Genomic DNA, 12,565 nt, shown 5'->3' with positions numbered 1-12,565 from the left:
CCAAACTTTTGGCCTGTACTGTACACACATATATATATATATATATATATATACACACACACACACATATATACGTATATGTTTTAAACAGAAAACCTTGTCGATATGATGATGTCAAGTTTCTCATACCTGTGTGATAGAACTTTCCAGAAAATCCCAAATTGAAGGTGAAATTCGGGACCAGTACCCTTAGCTTGTTTTGAGTGTTGAGTAACGCCTGTGAAAAGAAGAAAAAGTTTTTGAGTGCTGCTTGGGGAGAGATGAATGGTATTTTATTATTTTGCAGAGTGTCATAATTTCAGCTAAAACCATTAATGCAATATTCCTCCATGTTCAACTCAGACGTGTGCTATCATTAGATGATCAGGGCTGTGTACTAGTTGGTAAACCAACAGTAGTCAGCAAAGAAGTAACTTTGCAAAGTAGTGAGGCTTTCACAAGAAAATGTCCCACACAAAAAATCAGGATGAGGTGCCATCATGATCACTTTCGAATAAGAGTATACTGTGGAGGAAATGGTGCTGAGGAGATATTGATACGGCAAACTTGTTGGCTCTTGCTTATTTCTAGAGCTGCCCCCGACTAAGAACTTTCCTTGTTGACCAATAATTGTCATTTAGGGCCATTAGTTGACCAGTTGCCAGCATGTTTACGATATTAACATAATTATTAAATTTTATAGTTTGGGTGGGGCAACACAATGGTTTAAGTTCAAGGTCTCAGAAAGAATAGTTTTAGTAACATTGTTTACACTGTGCTACATTACAGGGAAATACAAAACCATATTGATGAACCCTAATTAATATAGACCTATATTTTATCTACAAGTGCACATCACACACTGAGCAAGCCACCTGGTTATTAAGCTGTTGGCAAAGCAGTGATGACTGTGCTAAGTGGCTAATGGGCATTTAGCTACTTGCATGTTTCAGATGATACGTCATGTTTGTGGTCGACAAATGATAGGCAAATGTTTACCTGGAGAGTTTACATATCACCTTGGATTCATTGTTTACCTTCTCAAAATGATCACACACTTTGTATTTTCTGCCTGACATGTTATTAACTAGCCTGTGTAAAAACCACAGGTACCAGCCCTGTAAATTAACATGACTTCTGTCTGTTTGCTGAGCATGGCCACTTCCTGTGTCTGTCTTTTCAAATTGAATACCCACATGGTCCAGTCATATAGGTTTTGATTAATATTGACAAGGTGCAGCTCCTAATAGCGTTTCACATTTATGTGTTTGTTTGGGTTTTTTTTTCTACGACAAAGTGACCGATGAAATCTTGCTGACTAATGACCTCTCTGATCGACTAACATTTGGTCGACTATTAGAGGGTAGCCCTACTTATTTCCACATCCAGCAGTTACTTAGCAACATGATCATTCATTTGGAGTGCTATTGATAAATGCCAGTCCAATATTTACTCTCTTTTAGTTCAGTTTTTGTCTCTACCAACTCCTCCATGCGATTATCACTACAAGCAACCCCTTTCACACTGTCATTGTTTCCAGGTTGTCATGATACACAGTATTTTTATTACAAAAAATGATCACAGCTGTTTTAAGGCTTTCAGTAATTCTTCTTGTTTAAACTGAATTACTAAACGATGGTCATTGCACATTAGCATCCTAAAAACTAAACTTCTGAACAGATGCTTCAACTACTCTTTCAGTGTGCAAGAAAGTAACTTCCTTTGCATACAGTCTGAACCCCTCTTAACATGAATATGAAGGCATGTCAAAATCTCACAAGCAACCACTACGCAATGAGAGAGGCGACTAAAGTTAATGTAATTCGTGGTCTCTTGTGTGACTCTGGCTCACCCACCTCCACGTCTGACACCTTCATACGGGTTCCCTCCTTGCCCACAAATATATCATCCACATCTACCAGGATGTGGCGGTCCAAGGACAAACACAGTCTCTTTCCTGTCAGGTAGGCGATGGAGTCTACAAACACCAGCTTGTGAAGCCAATAGTTGAGATTGTTTCCAAAGAGAACTCTTTGAATGCCATCATGGAGCCCCAAGTCCTGGACCACTGTAGCATGGAGAGCCCGCAAGGGGCTGGGTCCAAAATGTGCCAGTGCTTCAGCAGACTTGGTGCTGGCCAGAAGCACTGGTTCATAGGTAGAGTGGTTGGACTGGAAAATAGTCCAGTCATCCCCTGGTAAAGAGCCCTGCTCCACCTGGTTGGGCTTGGTGATGTAGAGTAGAGGAGCATTGGGGTTGATGCGGTAGTCCCTGAGTCCCAGGTGTGAGTGTAGAAAGAGGGGGAAACCTTTGAGCTGTGCACTGAGAAGAGAGTTTTCATTAGCTCTAAAAAAGCCAATGACACCCACTCCATACTCGGCACAGTACTTGTCCAGCAAGTCACGATTCCATGCATCCAGATTGACATATTTCAACACATTTTCATAGATTATCAGTGTGTAGCGTCCACGGTTATGCTCCGTCAATGTGGGCATGTCTCCTTTACCAGGAGCAATTTCTGTCCGGTAGTGAAAACGGCTAGACTCTAATATGGCTACAATCTCCTGGCCGAGCTGGGAGTAGATGCTCTCTACAAACACCAGAACTACTGGCTCCGTCCTAGAATTGTCCACCGCCTTCACCTGTCGTAGTCGGCCCTGGCGCAGAGGAAGGAAAAGTGGTGCCCTCTGGACGCCTGGCCCTCCTCCGGCAGCCCCGGTACTCGCTCCTGGTGACATCCCCCCTCCTCCACCACAGTCACTAAAGGGTAAGGGGGGGGCCTCCTTGATTTTGGGACTGTTGGAGACGTAGTAAGCTAGGAAGGCCATGGACAGTAAGCAGAAGATGATAAGTGCCAGGATGAGGCGGTGAAGCTCCAGCTGACGGACACCTCTCATTAGCTTCCAAACACCCAAGCCTGCAACTACCATGGTGTTGGAGAGGAGAGGCAGGACTGGGCAGCAAGAAGCAGCAGTGAACAGGGAAGGAGAGCAGAGAGGTGGAGAAGGGGTAGGAGGATAGGGGAGTGAAGGAGGAAAATTGAGCAGTAGAGAATGGCACTAAGCTGTGCTGAGGAATAGCCATTTACACTAGGTCACCATGGCCAGCATCATCCATTACCTGCTCTCCACATCAAGCTCTGCAGTGCAATATACATTCACTGGTGACTGAATGGAAAGAGGGACAGAGGAAAGGATAGATGATTATCTGGTGGATGGAATGTAAAAGGTTAGGGAATCAAAGAGGAAGAAATAGAAGTTGGCTGAATGAAAGCTAACAACAACAAAGGTGACCTCTGTTGGAGGGCCAGCTAGGTCCTGAATATCAGGTCCAGATTTGCTGCTTGGTCAGTTCTCTTTTTCAAGCAGCTATGCAGGTGTTTCTATATGAGTATATGTCCATCTGAAGATGCATGTGTAGTCTCTCAGCAGTGGAACTGTCTGTGCTGGTGGTCTGTGTTTTGGGGCTGAGACCCCCTAGGCCACCTAGCCTGGACATTCCACATAAAAAATCACCTAGAGAAGAGGTAAGAGGAAGAAAGAAGAAAAAGCAGAAGTGGAAGAAGAAGGGAGCAGGGTGAGGTGAAGGGGGTACAGCAAAATAGGAGGGAAGAAGTAAATTTTTAATAAACAGTTGGTTCTTACACATAGGTTTAGTTCTTACACATAGGTTTCTTACAGCAATTCTGACATGTCTGCCGCAGCAATTGGCAGAGAGAGGTGTATTTTGTATTTTGAGAACATAATCAGTTATTCAACCAAATATTCAAAAGAAAATAACTTATCTAATCTGTTGTAGATTAAAACAGGTTTGTAAGTCTCACCTGGAACACACTGCAGATCTGAAAACCTTCTAATCCAAAAATGGAAGACCTCTGCAAGAGAGAGAGAGTGAGAGGAGGAGGAGGAGGGGGGGGGGGGTGTTGGTAACAAATCCAAGAGGTGTCATACATTTTGATTAAAACACAAAGTTAAATATAAAATACAGAACAACAAAGTATTGTCCTTGAAGTAGAAGGAGTCATTTGGGGAGTCTTAGGAATAGGGTTGCAGCGATATACCAGTTTTGAGGTATACTGTGACATACTGCGGCAGTAGCTCAGTCCATAGGGACTTGGGTTGGGAACCGGAGAGTCACCTGTTCGAGTCCCCGTGTGGAGTGTGGAGTGTGGACTGGTGGCTGGTGCCCTTGAGCAAGGCACCAAACCCCCCAACTGCTCGGGGTGCCTGACCAAGGCAGCCCCCTCACTCTGACATCTCTCCACTTTGTGCATGTATAGGTCCTGTTTGTGCATGTGTGTCTTTCAGACCTTTGTGTAATTGACAGCAAGAGTGAAAAAATTGAATTTCCCCTCAGGGGGATTAATAAAGTATATAAAATAAAAAAATAAAATAAATAAAAATAAGCCGACGGTTATCATTTGCTTATTTACGATATCATTTGCTCATTTACGATATTGAAAAAAATGCAACTGTAGTTATTTTCAAAGGGGAGACTTTTTACACATACTTGCATTAATAAAACAGTTTCAAGTTTTAAATATAGTAATAACACATTTGTTCAACCAACAATAACCCTTCCATTTTCATTCCTTTAAGGGTCATTCTTACTGATGATAAAATAAATTCTGTAATACTGTGACACCGTGATATTTTCTGAGACGATTATCGTACCATGAAAATCTTATACCATTGCAACTCTACGCCACTGTTGCTTTGTGTAATGAGCATGTGCCAGAAACAACAACAACAATGGCGGGACTACCAGTTTGTTAAGATTTTGTTAGTACTGCTTGGTTTAACGACCACTTTACATTAGGATGCACAATATGATTATTGTCACATATGTATACTATCAGATATTAATATATACTTTCAACATATTGTACCAAAATAGCCTGTAATATTAATTATATTATTACTTTCATTATTGCTGTTGTAAGCTACTGTCATTACCGTCTGTCCTGCATCTCTCTGTCTCTGTCTCCCTTTCTGTCTCATTGACTTATACGGATTACTGTTAATTTATCATGTTGATCTGTTCTGTACGACATCTATTGCACGTCTGTCCGTCCTGGAGGGGGATCCCTCCTCAGTTCCTCTTCCTGAGGTTTCTACTGTTTTTTTCCCCTGTTAAAGGTTTTTTTGGGGGGAGTTTTTCCTTATCCGCTGCAAGGGTCCTAAGGACAGAGGGATGTCGTATGCTGTAAAGCCCTGTGAGGCAAACTGTGATTTGTGATATTGGGCTTTATAAATAAAATTGATTGATTGATTGATTGACAGACAATACATATCGGGCCAATAAAGGGACATTTTTATAGTTATGCATTAATCCGATAATTAAAATTATAGCCAATAAATAGTGTCAATAACACAAAGCCAGACTGTTTTCATTGACTTAACAAGGGTAGCACCTGGACACCTGACACAGTGGGTGGCAGTACATGTACCTTTAAACTTGGTTTATGAGCTGCCAATAAACATAGAAAAGAAGGACAACAACAAATGCAGCACGCTGTCTAGAGGGCAAAAAATGGTGCAGTGTGGACATGTTTTAAAAGGCGTAAGTTTGTTGTTTAAGTTTTTAATAACCGCTAGCCATGTGATGCTACAGCTAGTGTTTATTTGTATCATTACCTGGCAAACCAGTGTGGAGCATGTCTCTCTCTCTCTGGCTTTGCTGTGTGTGTGAGACACAGCTGCTTGCTTGTCTGTGTTGAGTGTTAATGTGTGTTGTCAATTAATAGCACATCGCTATTGTACATGGTACTTGTAGGCTAGTTTATCATGGAACGGTGAACCTAGGTGCCTGGATGTGCTATAAAAATGTAGCGTGATGATAGAAACATTTCATGCACCAGATGTAACGCGGACCTGCCTATGTGCATTCCACCTGTTCGTATAAGTCAGCTGTCATTGTTTGTCTCTGTTAGTAGAGACTTCACTCTGCAGTGTAGTTTATACACTTTACTAATACGCCAGAGAATTACACAGCAACACTGAGCTTCATTATCTCCATCTCTCTTACCAGTAACTATAAATAAACGGTGGTGTGTGCAAATCTTTTTTAACAGAGAGAGAGAGAATAGCAGTTTTCAAAAATATTTGTATATGTGTAGACAGGGCCTAAATCAAACATTATTCTAAACATCAGAAAAGAAACTCTTTAAAATGAGCTATTAAAGTGTAACACCTTCCAAAAGTAAGTCCCTGTGAGCAGGACTCCCAGTACAATCATACTGAGGGAGCAGAGGGTGGGTAAGTGGGGCTGAGCAAAGCATGTAAATCAGCATCATATCAGTTTGCTGCTGCAGATCAGCTGAGCAGGCCTGTTGCCTCAACTACATAGGCTAAATAAACTGTGTTTGACTATAAGGTTAATATTTTCTGAGGAAAAAAATACAAGACAACAGCTTTCATTAGATATCAGTCAGATATAGTCAGGGCTTCACATCTGTACAGATGTTATTTTAAAGCAACACAATGGAGGATTGCGCTTTTTACCTCATGGGGTCCCCTTACAGACGAAAAACGGTAGTCAGACAACAGCAAAGAGGCCGCAGTGCAGATGAAGGGAATATAACTTCAAGATTACTCTAGTTGATGACAACTACGCTTGTTACTGTAAGTAAGTGTGATAAAACCTCTGCCAGCCAATACTTTATGAATACATGTGATCAGCGTGTAGAAAGCCATATTTCAATCTACTCTGTCCGCAGTCTCTCATTCACCGCTATTATGATTTACGATTGCGGTCAACACAAGCACATCGCGCTTGCGGTGCTAACAGCAAACTGTTAAAGACAAACTAAAATGAAAGCTGTCTGTATGTAGGTTAACACTTCATCTTAAAATGTACCTGAGGCAGCCGACCTGCAGACAGTAATTCTCCTAAGTAGAGGGTAACAGCAGTAACAGCGCCAGGTCACCATCGGTCGGGCATCCCTCCTCCTCTTTCAGCTCTCACCAGCGTGTGAAAGCTGGTTCGAGCTCTTGATTTATCTCTCTCCTGTTTTCTTTTCCTTGTCCTTGTCTCCTCTGACAACACCTTCACCTTCTTCCTTTTCTTTGTCGCTTCAGCCTAACAACCACGTCTAACTTCGTTCACCTCGGTTCGGCTACGCTACTCTAAAGAGAGGAGGGAGATATGACGTATGCCGTAAAGCAGCCAAATTTTGTAGTCCTTTTTGTGTCCGGGTTCCTACCCGAACCCCGAAACTGCATGGTGCCAGTGCAAGCGAAACAGACGCTCCGGTCCCCCTTATAAAAAAATCACACCTTTCCCCTTTGGGACGTTTTTTGTCCTTGTTGAAAAACAACCATAAAAATATTAAATATTAATATTTTTTTCTAAATGTATAACTACTGTCCTTCATTCAACATAAATAACACCATACAAAATCAACCATCAACCAAAACAACAACAAGAACAAAAACAAAGGGGGGGGGGGGGGGGGGGGGGGGGGGGGGGGTTGTAATGAATAAGATTAAACTCATTCCACTCCAATACACATTACTGCTGACCACTCAGGTCCAAAGTATCTACTAAGTATCTACTTTCTGGAGCATACAAAAGGAAGGTCTGACATTGAAATGTTATCTAGACCTATACTTTCCAGGTCTGTAAAAGAAAACTGACTGTCTTTTACCCAATCTATAACAAATCTTAATTGTGAGGCCCAGTGATAGTACTTCAAATTAGGTAAGGCTAACCCCCCCCTTTTTTATGGGAGATTGGAGCTTTTGTAATTTCATCCTAGGGCGCTTATTTTTCCAAACAAATCTACGAATTGCACTATGTATTATTTTAAACCATTTTAATGGAATACAGATTAGGGATGTCCCGATCCAGCTTTTTCACTTCCGATCCGACACCGATATTACAGCATTGAGTTTTGGCCGATACCGAGCCGATCCAAGCATGTATTATACATATTCACTTATTTTGTTGTCAGTCATGTTAGAAAAGGTTTGATCAAGCAAAGAACAACTACTTAATCAGGTTAGTTAGAATGATCCACAACAGTTGGTATGAGAAACTGACCTGTTTATTGTTAACAGGGTTAAATAAATAAACTTTAAACTTGAACATTAACATTAAATAAAAAATATAGCTGGTTTGCATTTGGCTGCTTTGGCCCCTTAATAAATAGAAAATGAATCAACACAAGAAATCTTTAAAATGTCTAACAATGAAATTAAAATAGCAGCAAGACTCCACACACTTGTGCTTTGCCCCCTAATAAATAAAAAATAGATTAACACCACAAGACACTGTTGGCATTTAACAAACAATGCAGCCTTTCCTTTTCAGTTATTTTAGTAGTGTTTTTGTAGTCCATCCATGGCTCCAATTTCACTAATTGTGCCCAAAACAATGCCATCAGTGCTCTTTACTTAAACAGTAAGAGTGTAAACCAAATAAAAATATCACTCTCAAAAAACCAGAGCAGAAAACAAATAGTCAGTTAACTAAATTGACCGCTACTCTTCCTACCCTCGGTGTATCTGCCGTCTGCATGCTGGCCTGGTGGATTGATAGTAAGAGCTGGAGCAGATCACTGGAATGGACTGCTTGAATCGCGGAGCGCTGGGCTGGCCGGAAAACTTGGCACGGATTCCGTGAAAAACTGGATCGGAGGTCATGGATCGGCATTTTTCCATGCAGTCCGATCCGATGCCCGTTTTTTGCTAATATCGGTGGCCGATACCGGGACATCCCTAATACAGATAGGTAGCATCTGAATTGGATACAATAAACGTGGCAAAACGTTAATTTTTATAATTGCAACCCGGCCTAGTAATGACACTGGTAAATTCATCCATCTTTGGAGATCGGATTTGATTTCAGTAACTATAGGTAAAAAATTAAATCTAATTAAATCAGAGGGCTTAGGCGGAAAGAAAATGCCGAGATACTTAAACCCATTATTAGTCACCTTAAAAGGTAGATATTGTGAAACACCCTTACTGCTGCTCTTCCCAAGAGGTAAGGCCATAGACTTACCATAATTTATTTTATATCCCGAAAACATACTAAATTCATCAATGGTCTTAATTAAAGCTGGTATGGATTTAGAGGGATCATTTATATATAAAAAAAGGACATCATCCGCGTATAATGACATTTTATGTATTCTAGTTTTTGTTTGAATGCCCTTCACCTGGTCATTTATTCTTACAGTTTCAGCTAAAGGCTCTATAATCAAAGCAAACAGTAAGGGCAACAGGGGGCAGCCTTGTTTTGTGTCTCTCTCTAGAGGAAATATCTGAGAGGAAAAACCATTAACAGATGCAACAGCTTGTGGAGATGTATAAAGCAATCTGATCCATTCAATAAAGATATCACCAAAATAAAATTCATCAAGTGTTCTAAATAAATAATTCCATTCTACTCGATCGAAAGCTTTTTCAGCATCTAGTGTAACTATTACTGCATTATTATTGTTGTATCTTACATACTGCATAACGTCCAGCAATCGTCGAATATTTGTGTAAGAATGGCGATTTTGTACAAAACCAGTTTGATCTGCCACTAACTTAGGCAAAACTGAATTAAGACGATTTGCCAAAATACTGGCCAATATTTTAGAATCTATATTTTGAATTGATGATGGTCTATATGAAGAAGGAATCTCTGGGTCTTTTTCTTCTTTAGGTATTACCTTTATAGTGGCCAGCTGCATTGTTTTAGGTAGCTTCCTAACCTGAAAAGAGTGCTTGAACATTTTTGTTAGTACAGGTACAAAAATTAATTTAAAGGTGTTATATACTTCAGATGGGAGACCATCTGGGCCACAAGCCTTCCCATTTTTTAAGGATGTGATAGTTTTTTCAACTTCTTCAGGTGTAATTTCAGCATCAAGTAAATTCCAATCAACCTCACTAACCTTATGTAACATAAGTTTTTGAAAAAAAGTTTTCATTATTTCTTCTTTTCCCAAATTCTCTGATTTATATACTGAACAAAAAAGATCTTTGAAAACCTTTGAAATTTCAGAGGATGTGTATACTGCTTTACCATTTTTATCTTTCAATTTTGAGATTGTACTGCTGGGTTTTTTATTATCAAGTTAGCTAAGTAATTTCCTGATTTATTTCCATATTCATACCTCTTGTACTTCTGCAGGAATAGGGCCTTTTCTGATTTTTGGAATTGCAATGTATTAAGTGCAGATCTAGCAATTAATAGTTAGTTCCAACTTTCTTTAGACAAGGTTAATTTATGCTCAGATTCAGCATCTTGCAGCTTTAGTTCTAATCTTCTCTGTTCTTTAATTATTTTTCTTCTTTCTGGTAGTACAATAGGATATCATCACACTCCTCAAATAGGCTTTTGTAGTTTCCCATATGTTTGATGAATCAGTTTCACCATTATCATTTATTTCTAAAAATTCCAAAAGTTTAGTTTTTGCCATACCACAAAATTCAGGGTCTGACAATATTGACCTATTACACTGCCAGGAATGTTGATGTTTATTAGATGTAGTAATAAATATCTCTATTGAGATTGGGGCATGATATGATAAATGGATGTTCCCAATACTGCTACTTGATAAAAGCTCTGTACACATTTTAGAAACCAAAAAGAAATCAATCCTAGAATACATTTTATGTGGATTAGAGAAAAATGTGTAACCTTTATCATAAGGGTGCATTAACCTCCAAATATCTACCACGTCAACCTTGTCCAGCATTTGCTGCAGGGCTCATTGTCTGGGATTCTTAGTTTTGTTCAAACCTGGGTTCCTATCTAATGTATTATCCATTACACAGTTCCAGTCACCACCCACAATTGTAAATGCACAGCTGTATTTAACCACTACATCAGTCAAAGTAGTAAAAAAGGATACATTCATATCAGGAGCAGCATACACATTCAAAATAGTAATTTTTTCACCATACAAGAATCCACGAATCAACATAAAACAACCATTTAAATCAGTCTCAAAGTGATCAATAATAAGTGGTAATTTTTTATGTATTAATATTGCGACTCCTCTGCTTTTACTATTAAATGATGAAAAATAAACTTGTCCCACCCAGTCTCTTTTAAGCTTCTTACGTTCTTCATCAGTTAAATGTGTCTCTTGTAACATTGCAACTGAAACATTTTCTTTTCTGAAAAAGGATAATAACCTATTTCGCTTAACTGGATTTTTGCAGCCCTTAATGTTAAGGGAGCAGATTTTAATAGAAGAGTTGGACCTTATCATTGCACACAGAGTGTAAAGTATCCATTCTTCATTTGACCAAAAGCCATTTTGCAAACCGTGTGATAATAATTCCCCCACAGGAAAGTAAATAAGAGGAAAAATGACAAAAAACAACTACAACAAACAACCAAACGGACAAAGAAAACAAAATTTGGCCAAATACCAATCTGAAGGAGACAGATATTAGCCATCACCTACCCTAACTAAGACTGGGTGTGTCTGCCATCCAAACAATATAATATAGCTTACTTCTACATTTTACATTTTATATTCATGTTGGCCTAACTGTGGGAGAGAGAGGAAAGATTATTTAAGGAGCCATGTCGTTCATATCTTCTTATGCTGTGTTCCCACCAAACGCGAATTCGCGCATCAAGATTACATACAAAGTCAATGCAAAGACGCGATTAGACGCGAAATCGCGCCGGACGGCGCGATGGATGCGTCTAGCGCAACGCGATGAACCGAATGGATGCAATACAGGCGAGTTGAAAATAATGAACTTTTGAGGCGAATTCGCGTGACGCTGTGCCGCCAAAAGCCAATCAGCGTTGAGATTCTCCCGACGTCTCTGGCGTGTGTCAACAACTGGACGTAATAAACTGCTACTCACCGGAGACAGATGGACAGACGCTCCGCAGCTGAAATGGAGCGCCTGTAGTTGGTGTCCTGTCGGGAGATCCTGGCGCCAACCCTCGCCAACAGGTCCTCAAACTGGGCCCCAGTCAGCCTGAAGTACCGCTGAAAGCGGCTATCATCCAGACGGAGTTCCTGGAAGAGGTGGTGAAACTTGCCGAGCTGGATGCGCTTCTGCAGGATAGGGTGAACCCAAAAACGACGGCGTTTGGCCCTCCGACGCATTTGGGACTTCCAGAGCAGGTACAAAGCAGCGATGGTGGTTATCTCAGCCATGGTCGTCAGTGGCTACCCGGAGCTATATGATACTACGTGTCTACTCTACAGAGACTGCAACAAAAAGGAGCAGGCTTGGGTGAAAGACGCCGAGGAGACTGGTCTAATTGGTAAGTTCTGTAAATATGTGTCTTTAATTAGTTTGCAGAATGGTTGTACTATGAACGTTAGCACTAGCTTAGCTCAAGTTAGCACAGCCGGCTTCCCCGCTACTCGCACGAATGACGCGATAACGCGAATTAACGAAATGGTCAGGCGTCGAAACTCGGGCGTTACGGGCGGCGCGTTACTCGCATTACGAGCGATTAAATCGCGTTCATCGTGTTTGGTGGGAACACAGCATTAGACTGTCTCTGCTAATCTAGCACGCAAAAAAAAAGTAGATTAGTCCTAAGAGAGAACAAACGATGGATAAGAAGAAAATGAACAACAGGTCATTCTCACCTCCTGATTCCCCCC

General features: G+C 40.5%; 1 protein-coding gene across 1 annotated transcript in view; it reads right to left on the bottom strand.

The window, feature by feature from the left end:
* The window catches only part of ndst2a (N-deacetylase/N-sulfotransferase (heparan glucosaminyl) 2a), a 133,620-nt gene that overhangs the window by 76,903 nt on the left and 44,152 nt on the right, over positions 1-12,565 (bottom strand). The window contains exons 2-4 of the mRNA XM_033613204.2: positions 3,803-3,853; positions 1,836-3,494; positions 130-217 (exon numbers count right to left, since the gene is read on the bottom strand). Coding sequence (XP_033469095.1) covers positions 130-217; positions 1,836-2,909 — 1,162 coding nt within the window. The 5' untranslated portion in view covers positions 2,910-3,494; positions 3,803-3,853. The remainder of the gene's footprint in view (positions 1-129; positions 218-1,835; positions 3,495-3,802; positions 3,854-12,565) is intronic.

The sequence above is a fragment of the Epinephelus lanceolatus genome, chromosome 17 (genome assembly GCF_041903045.1).
Source record: "Epinephelus lanceolatus isolate andai-2023 chromosome 17, ASM4190304v1, whole genome shotgun sequence".
Classification (NCBI taxonomy): domain Eukaryota; kingdom Metazoa; phylum Chordata; class Actinopteri; order Perciformes; family Serranidae; genus Epinephelus; species Epinephelus lanceolatus.
This window is presented reverse-complemented; position numbering and strand designations above follow the sequence as displayed.